The sequence below is a fragment of the Ornithodoros turicata genome, chromosome 3, assembly GCF_037126465.1.
Source record: "Ornithodoros turicata isolate Travis chromosome 3, ASM3712646v1, whole genome shotgun sequence".
Taxonomy (NCBI): domain Eukaryota; kingdom Metazoa; phylum Arthropoda; class Arachnida; order Ixodida; family Argasidae; genus Ornithodoros; species Ornithodoros turicata.
In genome coordinates this window covers 36,499,549-36,526,280 of record NC_088203.1, presented here as the reverse complement: position 1 = coordinate 36,526,280, position 26,732 = coordinate 36,499,549, and the positions used below count along the sequence as shown (strand labels likewise).

General features: G+C 49.7%; 5 protein-coding genes across 5 annotated transcripts; 2 read left to right on the top strand and 3 right to left on the bottom strand.

Moving 5' to 3' along the window:
* Positions 1-1,747: 1,747 nt before the first annotated feature.
* Positions 1,748-5,611, bottom strand: LOC135389314 (uncharacterized protein K02A2.6-like). The gene has a single exon (XM_064619377.1). The coding sequence runs from the start codon at positions 5,609-5,611 to the stop codon at positions 1,748-1,750; it is 3,864 nt and encodes a 1,287-aa protein (XP_064475447.1).
* A 215-nt stretch (positions 5,612-5,826) lies between these two features.
* Positions 5,827-9,729, bottom strand: LOC135389313 (uncharacterized protein K02A2.6-like). The gene has a single exon (XM_064619376.1). It carries the CDS (start codon positions 9,727-9,729, stop codon positions 5,827-5,829), a length of 3,903 nt encoding a protein of 1,300 aa, XP_064475446.1.
* A 215-nt stretch (positions 9,730-9,944) lies between these two features.
* LOC135389312 (uncharacterized protein K02A2.6-like) lies at positions 9,945-13,259 on the bottom strand. The gene has a single exon (XM_064619375.1). It carries the CDS (start codon positions 13,257-13,259, stop codon positions 9,945-9,947), a length of 3,315 nt encoding a protein of 1,104 aa, XP_064475445.1.
* A 107-nt stretch (positions 13,260-13,366) lies between these two features.
* Positions 13,367-14,164, top strand: LOC135389311 (uncharacterized). The gene has a single exon (XM_064619374.1). The coding sequence runs from the start codon at positions 13,367-13,369 to the stop codon at positions 14,162-14,164; it is 798 nt and encodes a 265-aa protein (XP_064475444.1).
* A 174-nt stretch (positions 14,165-14,338) lies between these two features.
* Positions 14,339-17,080, top strand: LOC135389310 (uncharacterized protein K02A2.6-like). Its single transcript, XM_064619373.1, has one exon. It carries the CDS (start codon positions 14,339-14,341, stop codon positions 17,078-17,080), a length of 2,742 nt encoding a protein of 913 aa, XP_064475443.1.
* The last annotated feature ends 9,652 nt before the right edge of the window (positions 17,081-26,732 follow it).

Genomic DNA, 26,732 nt, shown 5'->3' with positions numbered 1-26,732 from the left:
GATCGCTTACTTAATCGCTAGAAATGCTTTCAATATAAACCAGTGGTAATAGCGGAATTCTATTTGTGCAGACCAATGTTGGGTCAATAATGGGCCAGGTTCCAGTTGCAAAATTGGACTAATCTTGGCATCCAAGCTAGCAAATATTTGCCCAGTCAGGGACCAATAATAGGGTGTTTCCAGGGTAGATACTTGGCTGGCTACGTAACATTTAAATGACGATGTCATAGGTCCACATGGAACACCGTGGTTGTTCGACATTCAGCACGTCGGTGGCAACGATGCGTAGACCTTCTCGCATTTCTTCTGCTGGTAGTCGACGAATTTCTTGGGTCCGCATAATAAGGTGTACACATACTCGCAGCACGATGACACTCGTTGGGGGTCTCTCACCAGCAGGAAACATGCGTTACCTGAAATAAATTTCCTACATATATATACCAAGCGATTCGTGATACATCAATGCAAAAGGAAAGCCACTAAGCAATAAAATCCAAGGCCAGGTGTTGCCCGGTTTTGTACACGTGCAATGTCACGTACAAGAGGTTCTGTCGCTGCTGAGATTTACGTGTGATATTGCAATCTCACCTCGTTCAACAAGTTCCACAAATGCAAATAAGTGAGATAGATCAAACGAAAATCTTCAGATCCGGGTGCCGCCGATATTTCGTTTGCGACTCTTCGTCCAGAAGGACACTCTTTTGGTCTACCTTTGCTCGATATCTGAATTTTCCCACAACTGAGATATGGTGCGTTTTCCTGAAGAATTCATTGCATTGGTGACATTGATCACGTAATAAGCAGGCTTAGTGAGAAACTGACGCATCAAAACGCAAGAAATGTTATACGTGAACGCCTCGGCATCGGCCTTCCGAGAGTGCTTTCGTCCCACATCAACAGAGAGTTTTCGGGAACCGGCGCGGTGCATACGGTCGATCGATCGGCAGTTGCATGGTTCAGCGGCAAGAAACCGGTTGGAGCTTCGCCAGAAAGAGTTGTCGGGAATCAGAGTGGGACATCGCTAGAATACATGTTGCGCTACCTTTCTTCAAGAATGAAGACTTCCGAGGCGTTGTAAAGATTATTTCACACAACTACAACTGATCTACTCCCATGTGTATATTCGACGGATAAGAAACTGTACAATTTACGAAACAGTACTTTTGAGGAGTTCTAAATCACTACAGCATCCCCACATGTAATGATAATCAAAAAGGCGGGAGCCGTCGTTGCGGATATTTTCTACGACGAGTCTGTGACCTCTAGTCGGAATGACGATGGACCAGGAACATAGATGCTATGCGTGGATTTTTCAGGAAGGAAATTTGTGCGAAAACTGTCAGCAGAGTAATAGTGTGATAACGACGACGACGATGCCGGCGGTATTTAGGCCGTGTATGACACGTTTCACATGGTGGCAGCGCCTTTCGAACATATACGTCATGGAGAACGCATCAGGTTCATCGCGGGTTCAAGAACCGAGCTCCACTCCTACGTCCACCGCGCCGGTGGCTCCTGTCATGACGAGTCTACTTCCACCGCCCAAGCCGTTGGATATTTCCGGTGACATGTGGCAAGCATGGAAGACTTGGAGAGCAGAGTATGATCTCTTCGCCGTTGCAACCCACCTCACCCAACAACCTAGCAAGGTACAGGCAGCAACATTTTTGGTATGCATCGGTGACGTAGGGCGGCGGATCTTTGATACGTTCGTATTCGAAAATGAGGCCGACAAGCAGAAGCAAGTCTACATACGTGGGGGTGCTGGCACTTCTCCAGCCGATGAGTCTTTCGCCTCCACATGATCCATGGGTGCTTGCATTCTGAGATGCTCCCTGGTCCTCGTCCTGGTAACTCCATCTTGGGTGGAAACATCATATGATCTTGGGCTGGTTGCATGTCCTACGACGATGGCTGGAGACCACGTTTTCTTATTCGTGTCGTAGATGGTCACTCTTGACCCCTTTTCCACTTCAGGGAGCGGCCGTGTTCCTCGGTCGTAGAATTTCTTTTGCTGTTGACGTATCTCGCTGAGTCTTTCTCTCACGGTGTCCGGTGGAACCACAACAGGCTTGTAGTGCTCCGTAGCGCAGGGTACCAAGGTTCGGGTTTGGCGACTCATCAGCCGTTGTACCGGAGACTTCAAGACACTGTCGCGTGGACTGTTACGCCACTCCAAGAGTGCGTAATAAAACTCCTCAGCCGTCGATGTCCTACGAAGAAGCTTCTTGGCCTCTTGCACGGCACGCTCCGCCATGCCGTTACTTCTCGGATGGTAGGGGCTAGCTGTAATATGACGAATCTGGAGGTGTTCCAAGAACTGCTTGAACTCATAGCTGCTGAACGGAGGACCATTGTCGCTCACCAAAGTTACCGGCAGCCCATGGGTGGCGAATACTTTCATGCAGAAGTTGTTGATTTGGCGGGCGTTTGCAGTTTGTAATTCCTGAACCTCGAAGTAGAATGAATAAAAATCAACCATGACTATGTACATCTTGTGGCCGTGTGCGAACAGGTCCAGCCCAACACGCTCCCATGGCAACCTCGGGATCTCATGAGACAACATTGGCATTTTCTTGTTCCTCGGCTTGTTTGCTTGACACTCGGCGCAGTTGTCGCAGACCTTGTCGATGGCATCGTTCAACTTTGGCCAAAACACGGTGCATCTTGCTCTTCTTTTCATCTTTTCCTTACCGACGTGCGCGGCGTGCAGGTGCTTGAGAACAGACTTCCTCATCGAAAACGGAATGACGACCCTGTCCGAGCGCAGAACAATGCCATCTTCCATGTGGATATCTTCTCTGTGAGGCCAAAATTCCACTGCCAGGCTGGGAACCTGCCCTCGATGTACAGGCCAACCAGAGTCTGCGTACTTGGAAAGAAGCTGCAGCTGTTCATCTGTTTTTGTAGCTTCCCTTATGAGTTGCAGTCTCCTTTCTGCAATGGGAAGTTCCTGTAGGGTGTTTACTTGAAGCATCTCGTCCGTTTCGTCCATGACTTCTGTTGTTGGAAATCTTGACAGGCCGTCTGGCAGAAGCTGTTCTTTGCCAGGTCTGTACCTTACGTCCAATGAGTAGGCTTGCAAACAAAGTCTCATGCGCTGTAGGCGTTGAGGACACTCATGCAGAGATTTTGCGAAGATGGCCTGCAGCGGCTTATGATCAGTTTCTACCACGACTGTGTGTTGTCCGAATATGTAGTGGTGAAATTTCTTGCAGCCATGTACAATCGCAAGCATTTCTTTTTCGATTTGTGCATATTTTCCTTGTGCCCCTGTGAAGGATCTTGATGAATAGGCTAGGGGTTTTCCTTCTTGCATCACAACGGCCCCCATGCCGTACTGGCTGGCGTCTACAGATAGAGTGATTTGCTTTCCAGGCTGGTAGTAAGCCAGAACTGGCGTCTTGGTGAGAGCTTCCTTTAAATGCTCGAAGGCAGTTTGGTGCACTTCAGTCCATACCCATGCATTGCCTTTTTTAAGGAGCTCTCGGAGCTCTGATGTGTGGTGAGAAAGTCTCGGAGGAATGAAGCTTGAGACGTAGGTAATCATTCCTAAAAACGTTCGGAGCTCATGTACGTTCTTTGGCGGTGCGATGGCCCTGATGTCTTCAACCCGGTTTGGGTCGACTTTCAACCCTTCCGTCGTGAGTATGTGTCCGAGGTATTTAACTTCAGTTCTTGAAAACTGACATTTCTTCAGATTTAACTTCAGGTTCACTTCTCTGCATCTTTGGAGCAGACGTTGCAAGTTTTGGTCGTGGTCTTCCTTGTCGGTACCCCACACCAGGATATCATCCATCACGACTTGAACATGAGGGAGGCCTTCCAGTACATCATTCATGGCCTTCTGGAAGACTTCAGGCGCGGTACAAATCCCGAAAGGCATTCGTGTGAAACGGTACCGCCCATATGGTGTGCTCATGGTGCATATTCTCGAGCTGTCGTCATCGAGAGGAATCTGCCAGAATCCCGACGATGCGTCCAGTGTGGAGAAAATTTTTGCTCCCGCCAGCTTGGATGCCACCTCCTCCAGAGTTTTCATGGGATAGTGCTCCCGCCGTAGGGCTTTGTTAAGGTCGACCGGATCCATGCAGATCCTCAGCTTTCCTGGTTTGGAGACGACCACCATGTAGCTGGACCAGTCGGTGGGCTCGTTGACCCTCTCAATGACTCCATCAGCCTCCATCCTTTGGAGTTCAGCTTTCACTTTATCCCTGAGTGCTAGCGGAACCTTTCGTGCCGGCCGTACTATGCCTTGTGATCCGGGTCGCAACTTCATCCGATACCTGACTCCCCTGAGTTTCCCCAGACCAATAAAGACATCTTCAAACATTTTGGCCGGGTCAAACTGAGCAGCGTTATTCTGTGTCTGTGCGCCGAGGGATCCGACTCGGTTGAGAAGACCAAGCCTTTCGCAAAGGCTTCCACTAAGCGTTGTCTGTACGTCTTCATCCACAACGAAGAAATCTTCGAGAACCCTTTTGCGCGGTGTCGACACTTCAAGGACAACCTTTCCAACAGCTCGCTTACTGAACCCGAAGAAAGTCTTCAGTGCTGCACGGCTCTTCATGACGTGCTTCGTCGTGATCATCTTCACCAGCCTCAAAGGGATCACTGAGCAATTTGCTCCTGTGTCCATCTTGCAGCGTAACTTGTCCTGCTCGATGCTTATCTCCGTCGTCCAACGGTCATCTGCTTGGACACTGCCAACCGACACGTGACAGAGCAGGTAGTCTTCGTCGCTCTCACTCTGAGATGTCTCTACGCGAACCTCGTTCAGCTTCTTCCCTTTCCTGGGATTCCTCTTCTGTGGCTTCCGGGTCCTCCGTGGCGGTCCGCGGCAGACCTTGGCGAAGTGGTTTCGAAGTCCGCACTTGCTGCATTGTTTTCCGAGTGCTGGGCAGTTCCCTGAGCGATGCTCCTTGTAGCCACAATTCCCGCAGGATGTGCAAGTTGCTAAACCGTTTACTTCTGCCCCGTCAGGCACCTTCTCTTTGCGTATTTCCATAAAGCGCTCTTTTGACATCTCCTGGGTTCGACAGCACTCGAGGACCTTCGTGAAGCTTGGATTATCGCTTATGACTTTTCTTTGTAGTTGTTGGTCTTTGACTCCCAGTATTATACGGCTTTTCAGCATCCTTTGTTCGAAGTCGCCGAACTCACAGTTCCGAGCCAGCGTCCTGAGTTCTGTGAGCCAGTCGTCGAACCTCTCGCCTTCCTTCTGGTCCCGTTTTCCAAAGACAAATTCATGGTAGGTCAGGTTGACTGTTGGCTTCATGTAGGCCTCAAACTTCGTTCGAACGACCTCAACGTTCTGCTTGTCGGCCTCATTTTCGAATACGAACGTATCAAAGATCCGCCGCCCTACGTCACCGATGCATACCAAAAATGTTGCTGCCTGTACCTTGCTATGTTGTTGGGTGAGGTGGGTTGCAACGTCGAAGAGATCATACTCTGCTCTCCAAGTCTTCCATGCTTGCCACATGTCACCGGAAATATCCAACGGCTTGGGAGGTGGAAGTAGACTCGTCATGACAGGAGCCACCGGCGCGGTGGACGTAGGAGTGGAGCTTGGTTCTTCAACCCGCGATGAACCTGATGCGTTCTCCATGACGTATATGTTCGAAAGGCGCTGCCACCATGTGAAACGTGTCATACACGGCCAGCGACTTGAATCCAAAAAGGGAAACTTTATTGTCGTCATCCACGGCTTAAATACTGCCGGCATCGTCGTCGTCGTTATCACACTATTACTCTGCTGACATCCCCCTTTCTTCAAACAAGAAACCAAGTGAGAATAAACGTATAAAATGACACTAATAGAAATCAGTCCGGGTAGCGTTTCGGTTGTTTCTTCGCCCTTGTGCTTCTGCGTGGGGGTGCTGGCACTTCTCCAGTCGATGAGTCTTCCGCCTCCACATGATCCATGGGTGCTTGCATTCTGAGATGCTCCCTGGTCCTCGTCCTGGTAACTCCATCTTGGGTGGAAACATCATATGATCTTGGGCTGGTTGCATGTCCTACGACGATGGCTGGAGACCACGTTTTCTTATTCGTGTCGTAGATGGTCACTCTTGACCCCTTTTCCACTTCAGGGAGCGGCCGTGTTCCTCGGTCGTAGAATTTCTTTTGCTGTTGACGTATCTCGCTGAGTCTTTCTCTCACGGTGTCCGGTGGAACCACAACAGGCTTGTAGTGCTCCGTAGCGCAGGGTACCAAGGTTCGGGTTTGGCGACTCATCAGCCGTTGTACCGGAGACTTCAAGACACTGTCGCGTGGACTGTTACGCCACTCCAAGAGTGCGTAATAAAACTCCTCAGCCGTCGATGTCCTACGAAGAAGCTTCTTGGCCTCTTGCACGGCACGCTCCGCCATGCCGTTACTTCTCGGATGGTAGGGGCTAGCTGTAATATGACGAATCTGGAGGTGTTCCAAGAACTGCTTGAACTCATAGCTGCTGAACGGAGGACCATTGTCGCTCACCAAAGTTACCGGCAGCCCATGGGTGGCGAATACTTTCATGCAGAAGTTGTTGATTTGGCGGGCGTTTGCAGTTTGTAATTCCTGAACCTCGAAGTAGAATGAATAAAAATCAACCATGACTATGTACATCTTGTGGCCGTGTGCGAACAGGTCCAGCCCAACACGCTCCCATGGCAACCTCGGGATCTCATGAGACAACATTGGCATTTTCTTGTTCCTCGGCTTGTTTGCTTGACACTCGGCGCAGTTGTCGCAGACCTTGTCGATGGCATCGTTCAACTTTGGCCAAAACACGGTGCATCTTGCTCTTCTTTTCATCTTTTCCTTACCGACGTGCGCGGCGTGCAGGTGCTTGAGAACAGACTTCCTCATCGAAAACGGAATGACGACCCTGTCCGAGCGCAGAACAATGCCATCTTCCATGTGGATATCTTCTCTGTGAGGCCAAAATTCCACTGCCAGGCTGGGAACCTGCCCTCGATGTACAGGCCAACCAGAGTCTGCGTACTTGGAAAGAAGCTGCAGCTGTTCATCTGTTTTTGTAGCTTCCCTTATGAGTTGCAGTCTCCTTTCTGCAATGGGAAGTTCCTGTAGGGTGTTTACTTGAAGCATCTCGTCCGTTTCGTCCATGACTTCTGTTGTTGGAAATCTTGACAGGCCGTCTGGCAGAAGCTGTTCTTTGCCAGGTCTGTACCTTACGTCCAATGAGTAGGCTTGCAAACAAAGTCTCATGCGCTGTAGGCGTTGAGGACACTCATGCAGAGATTTTGCGAAGATGGCCTGCAGCGGCTTATGATCAGTTTCTACCACGACTGTGTGTTGTCCGAATATGTAGTGGTGAAATTTCTTGCAGCCATGTACAATCGCAAGCATTTCTTTTTCGATTTGTGCATATTTTCCTTGTGCCCCTGTGAAGGATCTTGATGAATAGGCTAGGGGTTTTCCTTCTTGCATCACAACGGCCCCCATGCCGTACTGGCTGGCGTCTACAGATAGAGTGATCTGCTTTCCAGGCTGGTAGTAAGCCAGAACTGGCGTCTTGGTGAGAGCTTCCTTTAAATGCTCGAAGGCAGTTTGGTGCACTTCAGTCCATACCCATGCATTGCCTTTTTTAAGGAGCTCTCGGAGCTCTGATGTGTGGTGAGAAAGTCTCGGAGGAATGAAGCTTGAGACGTAGGTAATCATTCCTAAAAACGTTCGGAGCTCATGTACGTTCTTTGGCGGTGCGATGGCCCTGATGTCTTCAACCTGGTTTGGGTCGACTTTCAACCCTTCCGTCGTGAGTATGTGTCCGAGGTATTTAACTTCAGTTCTTGAAAACTGACATTTCTTCAGATTTAACTTCAGGTTCACTTCTCTGCATCTTTGGAGCAGACGTTGCAAGTTTTGGTCGTGGTCTTCCTTGTCGGTACCCCACACCAGGATATCATCCATCACGACTTGAACATGAGGGAGGCCTTCCAGTACATCATTCATGGCCTTCTGGAAGACTTCAGGCGCGGTACAAATCCCGAAAGGCATTCGTGTGAAACGGTACCGCCCATATGGTGTGCTCATGGTGCATATTCTCGAGCTGTCGTCATCGAGAGGAATCTGCCAGAATCCCGACGATGCGTCCAGTGTGGAGAAAATTTTTGCTCCCGCCAGCTTGGATGCCACCTCCTCCAGAGTTTTCATGGGATAGTGCTCCCGCCGTAGGGCTTTGTTAAGGTCGACCGGATCCATGCAGATCCTCAGCTTTCCTGGTTTGGAGACGACCACCATGTAGCTGGACCAGTCGGTGGGCTCGTTGACCCTCTCAATGACTCCATCAGCCTCCATCCTTTGGAGTTCAGCTTTCACTTTATCCCTGAGTGCTAGCGGAACCTTTCGTGCCGGCCGTACTATGCCTTGTGATCCGGGTCGCAACTTCATCCGATACCTGACTCCCCTGAGTTTCCCCAGACCAATAAAGACATCTTCAAACATTTTGGCCGGGTCAAACTGAGCAGCGTTATTCTGTGTCTGTGCGCCGAGGGATCCGACTCGGTTGAGAAGACCAAGCCTTTCGCAAAGGCTTCCACTAAGCGTTGTCTGTACGTCTTCATCCACAACGAAGAAATCTTCGAGAACCCTTTTGCGCGGTGTCGACACTTCAAGGACAACCTTTCCAACAGCTCGCTTACTGAACCCGAAGAAAGTCTTCAGTGCTGCACGGCTCTTCATGACGTGCTTCGTCGTGATCATCTTCACCAGCCTCAAAGGGATCACTGAGCAATTTGCTCCTGTGTCCATCTTGCAGCGTAACTTGTCCTGCTCGATGCTTATCTCCGTCGTCCAACGGTCATCTGCTTGGACACTGCCAACCGACACGTGACAGAGCAGGTAGTCTTCGTCGCTCTCACTCTGAGATGTCTCTACGCGAACCTCGTTCAGCTTCTTCCCTTTCCTGGGATTCCTCTTCTGTGGCTTCCGGGTCCTCCGTGGCGGTCCGCGGCAGACCTTGGCGAAGTGGTTTCGAAGTCCGCACTTGCTGCATTGTTTTCCGAGTGCTGGGCAGTTCCCTGAGCGATGCTCCTTGTAGCCACAATTCCCGCAGGATGTGCAAGTTGCTAAACCGTTTACTTCTGCCCCGTCAGGCACCTTCTCTTTGCGTATTTCCATAAAGCGCTCTTTTGACATCTCCTGGGTTCGACAGCACTCGAGGACCTTCGTGAAGCTTGGATTATCGCTTATGACTTTTCTTTGTAGTTGTTGGTCTTTGACTCCCAGTATTATACGGCTTTTCAGCATCCTTTGTTCGAAGTCGCCGAACTCACAGTTCCGAGCCAGCGTCCTGAGTTCTGTGAGCCAGTCGTCGAACCTCTCGCCTTCCTTCTGGTCCCGTTTTCCAAAGACAAATTCATGGTAGGTCAGGTTGACTGTTGGCTTCATGTAGGCCTCAAACTTCGTTCGAACGACCTCAACGTTCTGCTTGTCGGCCTCATTTTCGAATACGAACGTATCAAAGATCCGCCGCCCTACGTCACCGATGCATACCAAAAATGTTGCTGCCTGTACCTTGCTATGTTGTTGGGTGAGGTGGGTTGCAACGGCGAAGAGATCATACTCTGCTCTCCAAGTCTTCCATGCTTGCCACATGTCACCGGAAATATCCAACGGCTTGGGAGGTGGAAGTAGACTCGTCATGACAGGAGCCACCGGCGCGGTGGACGTAGGAGTGGAGCTTGGTTCTTCAACCCGCGATGAACCTGATGCGTTCTCCATGACGTATATGTTCGAAAGGCGCTGCCACCATGTGAAACGTGTCATACACGGCCAGCGACTTGAATCCAAAAAGGGAAACTTTATTGTCGTCATCCACGGCTTAAATACTGCCGGCATCGTCGTCGTCGTTATCACACTATTACTCTGCTGACATCCCCCTTTCTTCAAACAAGAAACCAAGTGAGAATAAACGTATAAAATGACACTAATAGAAATCAGTCCGGGTAGCGTTTCGGTTGTTTCTTCGCCCTTGTGCTTCTGCGTGGGGGTGCTGGCACTTCTCCAGTCGATGAGTCTTCCGCCTCCACATGATCCATGGGTGCTTGCATTCTGAGATGCTCCCTGGTCCTCGTCCTGGTAACTCCATCTTGGGTGGAAACATCATATGATCTTGGGCTGGTTGCATGTCCTACGACGATGGCTGGAGACCACGTTTTCTTATTCGTGTCGTAGATGGTCACTCTTGACCCCTTTTCCACTTCAGGGAGCGGCCGTGTTCCTCGGTCGTAGAATTTCTTTTGCTGTTGACGTATCTCGCTGAGTCTTTCTCTCACGGTGTCCGGTGGAACCACAACAGGCTTGTAGTGCTCCGTAGCGCAGGGTACCAAGGTTCGGGTTTGGCGACTCATCAGCCGTTGTACCGGAGACTTCAAGACACTGTCGCGTGGACTGTTACGCCACTCCAAGAGTGCGTAATAAAACTCCTCAGCCGTCGATGTCCTACGAAGAAGCTTCTTGGCCTCTTGCACGGCACGCTCCGCCATGCCGTTACTTCTCGGATGGTAGGGGCTAGCTGTAATATGACGAATCTGGAGGTGTTCCAAGAACTGCTTGAACTCATAGCTGCTGAACGGAGGACCATTGTCGCTCACCAAAGTTACCGGCAGCCCATGGGTGGCGAATACTTTCATGCAGAAGTTGTTGATTTGGCGGGCGTTTGCAGTTTGTAATTCCTGAACCTCGAAGTAGAATGAATAAAAATCAACCATGACTATGTACATCTTGTGGCCGTGTGCGAACAGGTCCAGCCCAACACGCTCCCATGGCAACCTCGGGATCTCATGAGACAACATTGGCATTTTCTTGTTCCTCGGCTTGTTTGCTTGACACTCGGCGCAGTTGTCGCAGACCTTGTCGATGGCATCGTTCAACTTTGGCCAAAACACGGTGCATCTTGCTCTTCTTTTCATCTTTTCCTTACCGACGTGCGCGGCGTGCAGGTGCTTGAGAACAGACTTCCTCATCGAAAACGGAATGACGACCCTGTCCGAGCGCAGAACAATGCCATCTTCCATGTGGATATCTTCTCTGTGAGGCCAAAATTCCACTGCCAGGCTGGGAACCTGCCCTCGATGTACAGGCCAACCAGAGTCTGCGTACTTGGAAAGAAGCTGCAGCTGTTCATCTGTTTTTGTAGCTTCCCTTATGAGTTGCAGTCTCCTTTCTGCAATGGGAAGTTCCTGTAGGGTGTTTACTTGAAGCATCTCGTCCGTTTCGTCCATGACTTCTGTTGTTGGAAATCTTGACAGGCCGTCTGGCAGAAGCTGTTCTTTGCCAGGTCTGTACCTTACGTCCAATGAGTAGGCTTGCAAACAAAGTCTCATGCGCTGTAGGCGTTGAGGACACTCATGCAGAGATTTTGCGAAGATGGCCTGCAGCGGCTTATGATCAGTTTCTACCACGACTGTGTGTTGTCCGAATATGTAGTGGTGAAATTTCTTGCAGCCATGTACAATCGCAAGCATTTCTTTTTCGATTTGTGCATATTTTTCTTGTGCCCCTGTGAAGGATCTTGATGAATAGGCTAGGGGTTTTCCTTCTTGCATCACAACGGCCCCCATGCCGTACTGGCTGGCGTCTACAGATAGAGTGATTTGCTTTCCAGGCTGGTAGTAAGCCAGAACTGGCGTCTTGGTGAGAGCTTCCTTTAAATGCTCGAAGGCAGTTTGGTGCACTTCAGTCCATACCCATGCATTGCCTTTTTTAAGGAGCTCTCGGAGCTCTGATGTGTGGTGAGAAAGTCTCGGAATGAAGCTTGAAACGTAGGTAATCATTCCTAAAAACGTTCGGAGCTCATGTACGTTCTTTGGCGGTGCGATGGCCCTGATGTCTTCAACCCGGTTTGGGTCAACTTTCAACCCTTCCGTCGTGAGTATGTGTCCGAGGTATTTAACTTCAGTTCTTGAAAACTGACATTTCTTCAGATTTAACTTCAGGTTGACTTCTCTGCATCTCTGGAGCAGACGTTGCAAGTTTTGGTCGTGGTCTTCCTTGTCGGTACCCCACACCAGGATATCATCCATCACGACTTGAACATGAGGGAGGCCTTCCAGTACATCATTCATGGCCTTCTGGAAGACTTCAGGCGCGGTACAAATCCCGAAAGGCATTCGTGTGAAACGGTACCGCCCATATGGTGTGCTCATGGTGCATATTCTCGAGCTGTCGTCATCGAGAGGAATCTGCCAGAATCCCGACGATGCGTCCAGCGTGGAGAAAATTTTTGCTCCCGCCAGCTTGGATGCCACCTCCTCCAGAGTTTTCATGGGATAGTGCTCCCGCCGTAGGGCTTTGTTAAGGTCGACCGGATCCATGCAGATCCTCAGCTTTCCTGGTTTGGAGACGACCACCATGTAGCTGGACCAGTCGGTGGGCTCGTTAACCCTCTCAATGACTCCATCAGCCTCCATCCTTTGGAGTTCAGCTTTCACTTTATCCCTGAGTGCTAGCGGAACCTTTCGTGCCGGCCGTACTATGCCTTGTGATCCGGGTCGCAACTTCATCCGATACTTGACTCCCCTGAGTTTCCCCAGACCAATAAAGACATCTTCAAACATTTTGGCCGGGTCAAACTGAGCAGCGTTATTCTGTGTCGGTGCGCCGAGGGATCCGACTCGGTTGAGAAGACCAAGCCTTTCGCAAAGGCTTCCACTAAGCGTTGTCTGTACGTCTTCATCCACAACGAAGAAATCTTCGAGAACCCTTTGGCGCGGTGTCGACACTTCAAGGACAACCTTTCCAACAGCTCGCTTACTGAACCCGAAGAAAGTCTTCAGTGCTGCACGGCTCTTCATGACGTGCTTCGTCGTGATCATCTTCACCAGCCTCAAAGGGATCACTGAGCAATTTGCTCCTGTGTCCATCTTGCAGCGTAACTTGTCCTGCTCGATGCTTATCTCCGTCGTCCAACGGTCATCTGCTTGGACACTGCCAACCGACACGTGACAGAGCAGGTAGTCTTCGTCGCTCTCACTCTGAGATGTCTCTACGCGAACCTCGTTCAGCTTCTTCCCTTTCCTGGGATTCCTCTTCTGTGGCTTCTGGGTCCTCCGTGGCGGTCCGCGGCAGACCTTGGCGAAGTGGTTTCGAAGTCCGCACTTGCTGCATTGTTTTCCGAGTGCTGGGCAGTTCCCTGAGCGATGCTCCTTGTAGCCACAATTCCCGCAGGATGTGCAAGTTGCTAAACCGTTTACTTCTGCCCCGTCAGGCACCTTCTCTTTGCGTATTTCCATAAAGCGCTCTTTTGACATCTCCTGGGTTCAACAGCACTCGAGGACCTTCGTGAAGCTTGGATTCAAGTCGCTGGCCGTGTATGACACGTTTCACATGGTGGCAGCGCCTTTCGAACATATACGTCATGGAGAACGCATCAGGTTCATCGCGGGTTCAAGAACCGAGCTCCACTCCTACGTCCACCGCGCCGGTGGCTCCTGTCATGACGAGTCTACTTCCACCGCCCAAGCCGTTGGATATTTCCGGTGACATGTGGCAAGCATGGAAGACTTGGAGAGCAGAGTATGATCTCTTCGCCGTTGCAACCCACCTCACCCAACAACCTAGCAAGGTACAGGCAGCAACATTTTTGGTATGCATCGGTGACGTAGGGCGGCGGATCTTTGATACGTTCGTATTCGAAAATGAGGCCGACAAGCAGAACGTTGAGGTCGTTCGAACGAAGTTTGAGGCCTACATGAAGCCAACAGTCAACCTGACCTACCATGAATTTGTCTTTGGAAAACGGGACCAGAAGGAAGGCGAGAGGTTCGACGACTGGCTCACAGAACTCAGGACGCTGGCTCGGAACTGTGAGTTCGGCGACTTCGAACAAAGGATGCTGAAAAGCCGTATAATACTGGGAGTCAAAGACCAACAACTACAAAGAAAACTCATAAGCGATAATCCAAGCTTCACGAAGGTCCTCGAGTGCTGTCGAACCCAGGAGATGTCAAAAGAGCGCTTTATGGAAATACGCAAAGAGAAGGTGCCTGACGGGGCAGAAGTAAACGGTTTAGCAACCTGCACATCCTGCGGGAATTGTGGCTACAAGGAGCATCGCTCAGGGAACTGCCCAGCACTCGGAAAACAATGCAGCAAGTGCGGACTTCGAAACCACTTCGCCAAGGTCTGCCGCGGACCGCCACGGAGGACCCGGTAGCCACAGAACAGGAATCCCAGGAAAGGGAAGAAGCTGAACGAGGTTCGCGTAGAGACATCTCAGAGTGAGAGCGACGAAGACTACCTGCTCTGTCACGTGTCGGTTGGCAGTGTCCAAGCAGATGACCGTTGGACGACGGAGATAAGCATCGAGCAGGACAAGTTACGCTGCAAGATGGACACAGGAGCAAATTGCTCAGTGATCCCTTTGAGGCTGGTGAAGATGATCACGACGAAGCACGTCATGAAGAGCCGTGCAGCACTGAAGACTTTCTTCGGGTTCAGTAAGCGAGCTGTTGGAAAGGTTGTCCTTGAAGTGTCGACACCGCGCCAAAGGGTTCTCGAAGATTTCTTCGTTGTGGATGAAGACGTACAGACAACGCTTAGTGGAAGCCTTTGCGAAAGGCTTGGTCTTCTCAACCGAGTCGGATCCCTCGGCGCACCGACACAGAATAACGCTGCTCAGTTTGACCCGGCCAAAATGTTTGAAGATGTCTTTATTGGTCTGGGGAAACTCAGGGGAGTCAAGTATCGGATGAAGTTGCGACCCGGATCACAAGGCATAGTACGGCCGGCACGAAAGGTTCCGCTAGCACTCAGGGATAAAGTGAAAGCTGAACTCCAAAGGATGGAGGCTGATGGAGTCATTGAGAGGGTCAACGAGCCCACCGACTGGTCCAGCTACATGGTGGTCGTCTCCAAACCAGGAAAGCTGAGGATCTGCATGGATCCGGTCGACCTTAACAAAGCCCTACGGCGGGAGCACTATCCCATGAAAACTCTGGAGGAGGTGGCATCCAAGCTGGCGGGAGCAAAAATTTTCTCCACGCTGGACGCATCGTCGGGATTCTGGCAGATTCCTCTCGATGAGGACAGCTCGAGAATCTGCACCATGAGCACACCATATGGGCGGTACCGTTTCACACGAATGCCTTTCGGCATTTGTACCGCGCCTGAAGTCTTCCAGAAGGCCATGAATGATGTACTGGAAGGCCTCCCTCATGTTCAAGTCGTGATGGATGATATCCTGGTGTGGGGTACCGACAAGGAAGACCACGACCAAAACTTGCAACGTCTGCTCCAAAGATGCAGAGAAGTCAACCTGAAGTTAAATCTGAAGAAATGTCAGTTTTCAAGAACTGAAGTTAAATACCTCGGACACATACTCACGACGGAAGGGTTGAAAGTCGACCCAAACCGGGTTGAAGACATCAGCGCCATCGCACCGCCAAAGAACGTACATGAGCTCCGAACGTTTTTAGGAATGATTACCTACGTTTCAAGCTTCATTCCGAGACTTTCTCACCACACATCAGAGCTCCGAGAGCTCCTTAAAAAAGGCAATGCATGGGTATGGACTGAAGTGCACCAAACTGCCTTCGAGCATTTAAAGGAAGCTCTCACCAAGACGCCAGTTCTGGCTTACTACCAGCCTGGAAAGCAAATCACTCTATCTGTAGACGCCAGCCAGTACGGCATGGGGGCCGTTGTGATGCAAGAAGGAAAACCCCTAGCCTATTCATCAAGATCCTTCACAGGGGCACAAGAAAAATATGCACAAATCGAAAAAGAAATGCTTGCGATTGTACATGGCTGCAAGAAATTTCACCACTACATATTCGGACAACACACAGTCGTGGTAGAAACTGATCATAAGCCGCTGCAGGCCATCTTCGCAAAATCTCTGCATGAGTGTCCTCAACGCCTACAGCGCATGAGACTTTGTTTGCAAGCCTACTCATTGGACGTAAGGTACAGACCTGGCAAAGAACAGCTTCTGCCAGACGGCCTGTCAAGATTTCCAACAACAGAAGTCATGGACGAAACGGACGAGATGCTACAAGTAAACACCCTACAGGAACTTCCCATTGCAGAAAGGAGACTGCAACTCATAAGGGAAGCTACAAAAACAGATGAACAGCTGCAGCTTCTTTCCAAGTACGCAGACTCTGGTTGGCCTGTACATCGAGGGCAGGTTCCCAGCCTGGCAGTGGAATTTTGGCCTCACAGAGAAGATATCCACATGGAAGATGGCATTGTTCTGCGCTCGGACAGGGTCGTCATTCCGTTTTCGATGAGGAAGTCTGTTCTCAAGCACCTGCACGCCGCGCACGTCTGTAAGGAAAAGATGAAAAGAAGAGCAAGATGCACCGTGTTTTGGCCAAAGTTGAACGATGCCATCGACAAGGTCTGCGACAACTGCGCCGAGTGTCAAGCAAACAAGCCGAGGAACAAGAAAATGCCAATGTTGTCTCATGAGATCCCGAGGTTGCCATGGGAGCGTGTTGGGCTGGACCTGTTCGCACACGGCCACAAGATGTACATAGTCATGGTTGATTTTTATTCATTCTACTTCGAGGTTCAGGAACTACAAACTGCAAACGCCCGCCAAATCAACAACTTCTGCATGAAAGTATTCGCCACCCATGGGCTGCCGGTAACTTTGGTGAGCGACAATGGTCCTCCGTTCAGCAGCTATGAGTTCAAGCAGTTCTTGGAACACCTCCAGATTCGTCATATTACAGCTAGCCCCTACCATCCGAGAAGTAACGGCATGGCGGAGCGTGCCGTGCAAGAGGCCAAGAAGCTTCTTCGTAGGACATCGACGGCTGAGGAGTTTTATTACGCACTCTTGGAGTGGCGTAACAGTCCACGCGACAGTGTCTTGAAGTCTCCGGTACAACGGCTGATGAGTCGACAAACCCGAACCTTGGTACCCTGCGCTACGGAGCACTACAAGCCTGTTGTGGTTCCACCGGACACCGTGAGAGAAAGACTCAGCGAGATACGTCAACAGCAAAAGAAATTCTACGACCGAGGAACACGGCCGCTCCCTGAAGTGGAAAAGGGGTCAAGAGTGACCATCTACGACACGAATAAGAAAACGTGGTTCACAAGTCTACATACAAATATGTAAAGTTTCCGGAAGGAAACATGATGAAGGTCCATAGCAAAAAACATGAGACAGGGGATAGGAAGGGACATACACACAAAATGTTGAGACATTGTGTATGTCCCTTCCTATCCCCTGTCTCATGTTTTTTGCTATGGACCTTCATCATGTTTCCTTCCGGAAACTTTACATATTTGTATGTAGAATTGTGAAGGTACAGCCAGGCACTGTTCGCAAATCACACAGTATTTTTCTTGAAACAACAATCCATATATCCTCTTCGGGTCTCGCCATCATGGACACTATCACCAGCTCGCTTACTATTGAACCGTTCTTTCAACGAGAAAGGTCACTTTCATGAACTGGATGGCAGCTAACGTGCTGTCAACAAAAAAAAATATTGGAATCGTTAGGCTTAGGCTGTGCGAGGTCATTGTTTCCTGACAAATGGTGACTTAAGAATTTCACGGCAGTGCCTGCAGTGGTTGTATACTTGTGTTCTCACCCTTGACGCCCATTGTGTGTGATCGGTCACCTGTAACCTGCTAACATTTACATGGCTAAAACAAAGTATATCTGTATTTGTTTGAATACAGTTGGTACAGCACATTGTTTTTTACGTGTTCTTTCGAAAATATAAATAAACAAATTCTCTACTCTGCAAGTCTCCTCTCAGCTCTACAGAGCAGCTTCGAATTTCACTAAAAGCCACGTGTGAAACCTAGACCAAACTAGTGTTGAAGGTCCATATAGGTCATAGATAGATACTATTATTATTATTATATCATAGCTCACACTTAGGTCCTGGTTGGTAGCAACGCAATTGATCCTTATTAAAAATTGGTGCAGGAGGTGACCAACATAACTAAAACACCAACTGACTCTCACAAATTTTCTGGTGTTATACTTTTGAAGCAACATTAATACGCCGCACTGCTCTTTTTTTTTTCCTTTTAACCTAGAAATATTAGGTCTTCGGCATCACCAGCCTTAGTTGCTGAGCATGCAGTTATTTACGTTCAGCGCTGTAGTTTCATATTTGTTTCTCTGGACAAGCAAGCCCGGGCTTCTCCATTTTGATGAGGGTCTTTCAGCGTTGACACGGCATTTGTGGACAAGGAAAACATTTGGACCTGTGTATTTTGCTGTGAAGTGCACCGTACAAGGCAGAGGACAGCATCAACCATTTCCACCAAGGTTATTAAATTTGTGATAAAGTACATATACCTTTTGTCAGTGACTAATTTCGTGGCAAAGTTACTTGGGTGGCAGTTGTGCAATTTTAAGCACATGTTCAAAAAAAATTCGGGTATGGGAAGTGCTGCCTGGTTCAACATGTGGAGTACACAATATAATAATTGGGGTTTACGTCGCGAGACAACTGAGTGTGGAATACACAGCACAGTGTAATGTTCCTTATTCTGGCAATGTTAGCATGGTTCAAGAAGTGGGAAATGTTGCACTACCCTTAATAACATCTGTTGGGCCCAGCAAATAGGATACATATACCCTGATTTGAAGACGCTGTGCCTAACTTAAAAGCAGTATGACATCGATCCGCACGTGTTTATTTGCGGAACTATTATGAATGAAATATGGCCTGTGTGGTATAGAGCAATGCGCACACTCAAGTAAACATGCAAAAAATACGTATAAGGGCTCTACATGCCGCCGATACGCTCTACGAGATAAACAACACACTACAAAACTACATCCAACACTTTTTGTGCGGGGCAACTCTAATGACCACTTTCGTATAACCGACGAATTGTTGAACGAATGCAGTTCGAATGGTCACGATACATTCCTACGTCGTTCATTGCAATCACGCTATGATGCTGCACAACATATGTATCTCGTGTAACAAGCCTGGCAATCGCACGATGTGCACACGGGCAGAAATAGGGTCTTCTTTCTTTGAAGACGAGTCCTCTGCAGGTATATGCTCAAACGACCAGCAAGTCTCACATTGTTGCTCAATCGCTCCCATTCCTGCACTAGCAGTAAAAGCAACAAACGGGTCGACGTGAATGGCAGCTGAACGGTTGAAGTGCGAAGTTCTCGAGCACATAATCACAATTTCACGTCGAAAATAAATGTTGTTGATGTGAGTTCGCAGTTATTGTTTCCATCGTTCAATGGATTCAATTGCATTGCAATGCATTGAATTCAATCCATGTTCTCGGGATTACCTCGGACCATAGCTTCCTATATACTAGTATATAGGAGGCTATACTCGGACGAAACGCTCATCGTAGCCGGCCGCCATAACTGGATTTCCTCGCAAACGGGAGAAGCCGGCAGGGAAGTCGGAGAAAGCCTCAGCTTTCAGAAGCACGATTCTCTATCTACGTAGATGGAGCAGATGCTTCCCATCTACGTCACAAAAATGGCTACGCCCATGGCTTGTTTTGGTTTCTTTAATTAATTTTCGTAATAGGAAGACAAAATTGAGAAACGAAGGTGCGTTTCGGGGGCAGTTGGACGTGCTGGTTCTGAATATCAGAACTGTTGTAACACATCAGGAAATCGGCGTAGCTGACCTTTAAGCATCTTTCGAAAGATCCCGAAAGAGAGCGATCGGAAGCGGATGGATTGTCGCGGCCAATGCCGCACGGGAATTATAATCCCCACAAGGTAAAGCGCATGCGCGTCGCTCCCTCCTCTTGCAACTGGTCGTGCTGGGTGTGCTCAACCGGTTCCTGGAAACTATCTGATGTCATGATAGTCCCACCTGCTTGTGCCTCCATGCGCTGCAACGCATGCAAGCCTCTGTTGTGGTTACAGCTGGTTAGTGGCACGCTATTGCCGAACAGTCTTCATGTCGACGTTTCCGGAATCCAGATCGGGGCCGACTTCACAGGGAATTGTGCCGATATTTTGAAAATTCAGTCTGGCGTGTAAGGCGATCATCTTGCGCTTAAAAGGCATACTAAGGCATTGTGGTTCCCGAAACCTCAGAATCTGTCATGTGGCAGTCTGTATTGGTTTTGGCTTCACATCTGTCCCTTCAGATATCTGCATGAGGTGCGTCTTGTATAGTTAAAGCATAATGTTTGATGTTTAGCTATTGGATTAGGTACGTGGTTTAGGTATAAGGGTTTTGTCATTGAAGGACGTTTTGTAGGTGTTATAAATTGCGAAATGCTTGCACTGTATTTGCAATGTGATGCTAGCGCGTGAGCTCGCTACCTCGGGAGTAACAGAACGGAATTGCTGAAAAAGACGACATTGACTTTCATAAATGCTCTCAAGTTGGTAAGAAGCACAGAGAGAGCACAGCACGAGACACGAGGCCTGCAAAACGGTGCGACGTCGTCGTCGGGAGAAAAACCACCGACAGGGGCAAGGACTGCTAACGTTGTGGTAAAGGATATCGCGCTATGAACTGTAGATTTAAAGGGACCATGAAACGATATTTGACAAGTCCACGATCATTTTTAATTAGTTCCCCTGTACTAAAGCATTCACTCTGTGAAATATGAAGTTGAAAATCGTACAAATAGCGAAAATATTCCATATTTACCACAGGCGTGAACAGCAGCTGCTACGGCCCGCCTCCGAGGCGAACTGGCCGTGACATCATACACAGAACATGTTGCCGATTCGCGGACGGGCTTTTGCGAGCAAAGTGCGAAATTTTCAAACAAGCTTGTATACTGCGTCATGAAATATGTTTTAATTTGACTTGGAGACAAGATTGTAACTAACCGTTTACATAAAATCCTACGAGAAATGTAATATAGCCGTTGACTGTCAGCATGGTTACCGGAGCACGTTTTCCCCTTTTGACTTCATCTTCGTCAGAACATACCTTCGTCGGTGACATTTTATGAGCTGTTGCGTACCGAACGATACATAGACGCTGTGTGTGTCGCATAACCTCTTCCTCCATTGCTGATAATTTGCCTTTCGCCATATTTCAAGTGATTTCGACGGGAGATATACAACGTCGTTGTTGTCCAAACCGAAACCATGCACCCTGTGAGAAGGATTTCAGACCCATCGTTCCCATCCTCATCGTCATCATAATAAAGGCTCGTTTTTCGAACTGCAACAATTTGGTGGAGGTGCGCTTGATTTCCTTCCTCCTAAGCCAGTAAATCTGGAACTCCGAAGCCGTCGCATTGTACTTATGGCTAATGCACCCCCATCCTCAGCCGGCAACGGTTCTGCCTCGGGAGGACAAGCGACCGCGTCGACTAACCCCGTACCAGTACTGCGGCAACGTGACCCGCCCACATTCAACGGCATCGACGGCCAGGATGTTGATGATTGGCTCGACGAATTCGACCGCGTCTGCCGTCACAACAGGTGGGATGACAACAGCAAGCTGAATAACGTCGCCTTCTATCTGTCCGGGGTCGCCAAGACTTGGTTCCTGAACCATGAGGCAGAATTCCAAGCCAGGGAACGATTTTCGTCTCGGCTACGGGATTTATTTGGCAGGCCCGCCTTTCGGAAGTCAGGTGCTGAGCAGAAGCTGTCCTCGTGAGCCCAACATCCCGGTGAGTCTTACACGTCATACGTCTTTGTGCAAGCGTCTCAATCCTGAGATGCCTGACGATGAAAAGATTCGCTACATACTCAAGGGAATACGGGAGGATGCCTTCCAACTTTTCATGGCAAAGGACATCACTACTGTTGCCGAAATTCTTGCATTATGCAAGAAACTACAGGACGCAAGAAACCGGCGCACGAAGGAAGCCCATCTCCAGTACGGCGCCTCTGAAATCGTGTCCCTCGATAATCTGCGTCTCTTGATCCGAGAGATAATGAGGGAAGAACTTTCCAGGCTTTCATCACCTACGGGTCAACTACTGAGTCAACGTACTGCGACAACTGCGCTTGTACAGTCGGTAGTACGGGAATAACTCGCAAGCGCAATTGGACAGCGCACCACAGCCCAGCTTCAGTCCTCGTATGCTGACGTTGTTCGGTCAAATATCCACCTGAGTCCGGCGACAGCTGCAGTCTCAGAAGCCTGAGAGCAGTCCATGATGTACTCCCCGTCGATGCTTCCAGGTTCTCAACTTCCTCTCGGTATGTCCCTGGACCGGCCCCGTCGTCGCCCAACATGCTACTACTGCGGCATTACCGGTCATACAATAAGGTTCTGCAGGAAACGTCAACGGGAGGCGTTCTGGGGTGGCCGTCCACAATTTGCGCCCTCGGCGCCCTACAGTGATGCTTGTCCCTCACACCGCCCATTTCGTTATGCCGGTGATCGCTATTATTACTCTGCGCCTCCCACCGCAACATCTGGTGACGGACTCCGGAATGACGATTACGCCGGTTCACGTCGCTCCCGATCTCCAGCCGGTCGCCGCAGGTCACTGTCACGTAGCCCCATACGCCTTACATCCCCTCCTCCCCAGCGGGGAAACATGTAGTTGCAGTTCCTGGGGGTCGTCCTGCATCGACTGCACCGTTTTCAAATGTCCCCCCACCGCACCCTCGAAACTGCATCGACGTTTCCATTGATGTCCATTTTTCATCAGCACTTATTGACACCGGCTCCTGTGTTTCTATTTTGTCTGCTAAGATGTGCAAGAAGCTGCGCAAAGTAACGTTCAAAGATGGATCCTTTCTCAAATCGGCGTTTAACCACATTTCTCACACGACTGGTTCCTGCACCGCCCGTATAGCGATATCCGATGTATGCTTCCCTGTGGAATTCCGAGGCCTCCCTGTTACCTCGCATGACATTATACTGGGCGGCGATTACCTTCAAGAGCATCACGCCATTATCGATCACTCTCGCGGTGAGATCACTCTGCCTACAGGGCCGGTCTACGCCAGTGAGGCAGACTGCGGCGTCCTTAACCTGCACGTTGAGCACGATACCGTACTTCCCCCCCGTACTACCACATTCATAGATGCCGTCTCCTCTGAAGCATCGTCTACTCCTGAGGTGATACTGTCTCCTCACCATACTCCGCTCGCACGCAAGGGTCTCGTTGCTCCGTTCTCCCTCTCACGAATTGACGGCGGAAAGACGTCTATCCCTGTCAGCAACACTTTATGGGAGCCTGTCCTGTTGCCGTGCGGATTTGTCGTTGCCACCTTGGAACCCGTGAAGCTCGGCTCCGTGCATGCTCTCGGAAATTCCGCCGAAGCCGCGGTCACTCTCCCTCATCCAGTACACGACTCGGCCCTATGTCAAACTGTTTCTCCCTCGCTTGACGATCGGAGTAGAGGCATGCTTCTGTCCTTATTACGAAATTAGGCACATTTATTTGACCTCGACAAATCACCTCTTGGGGTTGCACACGACGTGGAACACTCAGTTGACACTGGCGAAGAAAGGCTTCTTCGACAGAGACCGTATCGTGTTTCCCCCGCCGAACGACAACAAATTGATAAAGAGGTCGACGAAATGCTGTCCAAAGGAATAATCCGTCCTTCCTCGAGCCCTTGGTCCTCACCTGTCGTCCTGGTTCCTAAGAAGAATGGCTCTATACGTTTTTGCATTGATTACCGACGGCTCAACAAAATAACCCGGAATGACGTGTACCCCATGCCCCGGATTGACGACGCTCTAGACTCCATGCAAGGCGCCAAGTATTTCTCCTCTCTTGACCTCCGTTCTGGGTACTGGCAGATCCCTATGGCTGAGCAGAATAAACCGAAGACCGCTTTTGTTACAGCGGACGGGCTATTCGAGTTCAATGTAATGCCGTTCGGCCTCTGTAACGCTCCAGCTACATTCGAGCGGATGATGGACACTGTGCTTCGGGGGCTCCGCTGGCGAACGTGCCTATGTTACTTGGACGACGTTGTCGTTTTCTCGGAAACATTTGAAGACCACCTACTTCGCCTAGAATCTGTATTCTCCGCATTCCAGTCTGCGGGCCTCCAACTCAACGGGAAAAAGGAACATCCATCGCTATGTGTCGTCATGCCAACTGTGCCAACAACGCAAGTCTACCGCCACATCCTTTGGTCGCCTACATCCTCTACCACCCCCACTCCATCCCTTCGAACGAGTCGGAGTAGACCTCTTCGGCCCCCTCCCCCTGTCCACTTCTGGAAACGGCTGGGTTGTAACGGCAATTGACCATTCCACCAGATACGTCGTTGCTTCCGCCCTGCCTTCCGCAACAGCTGCTGATATTGCCCAGTTTTTTATTCAACGTATCCTCCTCCAGCACGGCGCTCCCAGAGTCCTGTTGAGCGATAGAGGCTGCCAGTTTGTGGCTGAGATTGTCAAGGAGGTCCTCTCCAGCTGCTGTGTCACCCACCACTTTACGTCTCCTTACCATCCACAAACAAACGGACTCGTGGAACGTTTCAACCACACCCTCGCCGACATGCTGTCTTTCTATATCTCGCCTCGTCAAGACAACTGGGATGACCTCCTTCCCTACCTCACTTACGCGTACAACACTGCCACACAATCGACAACTCGCTTCAGCCCCTTCTTCCTACTTTACGGCCGTGATCCAGTCCATACTATTGATACCTTGTTCCCCTACGTGCCTGATATCTCCAACCCTGTACTTGCAAGCGCCACCTGCCGTGCAGAAGAATGCCGACAGATTGCCCGCTGCCGAACCTTCGACACGCAAGCGTCAGCCAAACAGCGTTACGACGCGTCCCACGCTAACGTTGTTTATCGTCCTGCGGACCTCGTTTGGCTTTGGGTGCCTCTGCGGAAGCCTGGCCTTTCGTCCAAATTCCTCTACCACTACGTTGGCCCCTATAAGGTACTCCGAGCGCTCAATGATGTAACGTACCTCATCAAACCACTGGACAATCCCGTTGACCGGCGCCGTCGGTCCACTGAGTCTGCGGACGTCTCTCGCCTCAAACCATACACCCCACGACCTCTCGACACTTCTCGCCCGCCACAAGAAGATCGCCCAGAGGGCTCCTCTCCGGAGGGGGGGGGGGGGCAGTTGTGAGAAGGATTTCAGACCCATCGTTCCCATCCTCATCGTCATCATAATAAAGGCTCGTTTTTCGAACCGCAACAACCCACGTGGTTCGGCGGGGTGTGTCCTCCTCGTCGTTCGCAGTTGGCTGAGAGGATTGGATGGAGATGACGTAAGCCCACTTCGAAGGCATATATCCAGCGGTCACGCCCTGCTATTTTTGTCTGATAACTGCACCCCCGTTGTACTGAATACGGCCAAAAGTCGATGTCTGTACGATAGTGATGGATCATGAGAACGGTTTCCTGCAGAGTACTCAGATTTCTCGAAAATCATTTCATGGTCTCTTTAAGAAGTAATGATGTAGCTTATGCAAAAGGCAAGGCTATCTGGCAGAAATGTCGCAACGACGTATCTGCGTCGGAGGTTCCGTCATCAGAACAGAAATCGAGGAAAGCCACTGACTCCATCCCCAGAAATTATGGATAGCCTGCGGCATTTGAACAGAAATCATCGTTGGGTACCAAATGGCATCGGTTCTCTAGAGGTTGAGCATTTTGCACGGCTAATACATGGGAGGTATAGGAAAAGTGCACCAACTAGACAATTTTATGAGTTAATATCTCGGTCTGTGATGAAGATATCATATTTTTCCCCGGGATATAGGTTCAGCGGAAAATGGGAATTAAAGTTTATTGTTACCTTTGCGGTAGTCCTACCGCCTACGCTCCTACGCTCCAACCTTCTTTGATTTTTGTAACACCGCAGTTTTGTTCCACTCCCCGCCACAGCCACCGCAGTTAACCCAAATGCTTTCCCAGAGGAAGGTCCAGACACTCTTGCCGGCTGACGCGCTCCATTAATGTAATGTTAACACACCTTGATGTCTGGCCGATATAGACCCTCCCACATTTTAGAGGTATAAAATAAACAGCTCCCACACAACCATCTACATAAGTATTCACATGGTTGATTTGACATCCAGTTCTTACTTCCTTATTTACATTTTTCATAATGCTAGATAAGTTCTAACCTTTCTTATAAAACCACATCAACACCAAATTTTCTAGACAATTTTTTTAACCGATGCGAGGCATTGTGACATACTGCACCACTCCGAAATTACGATTTCTTTAATTTTCGTCACTTGAACCCTCTTTCCCGAACTTAGTTAACATCCTGCAAACCACATCTTGAACAACACCCTCCGGGTATCCCGCCTGCCCTAATCTCATCAATTGGTCCAAACAGCTGTTCAACACCTTATGCACACACGACTTTTTTCATGCAGCCCCAAGAACATTTTGTGCGACCGCGTTTTTTTACAGATTTCGAAATGGAGGATCCAAAAGGCACGACCGGGACGAAATGGACCATACCGAAGGACCGAGAGCACGTGCAGTAACAAAACATTTGGGGGCGAACAACTTCGTCTTCTTCTAACGGGACGGCTCTTATTGGTTCGACTACAAAATTTCGTCATCGTTACCATAGTGAAAACATAGTCTCGCACCCGTTGCGTGTTTCTCTCCTGGTTGCATGTGACAATTTCCTCTTTCTCGTCAAAGAGTGTACCCTCTCCACTACGATAGCTTTGTGAATCGCGCTTACGACGCCGTCGTACGCCCGTCTCAGGCTACGACGTCTTAGCGCATCTTAGCGTAACTTACGATCACGTTTGTGAATCCGACCCCAGAGGCGCACTAGTAAAGGCACGGCAATAAAAGCGGCCGCAATCTTTCTAACAAACTTCAAAGTCCGCCACTATCTTTCCTTGAACTTTTTTCGGTAGAAAAAAA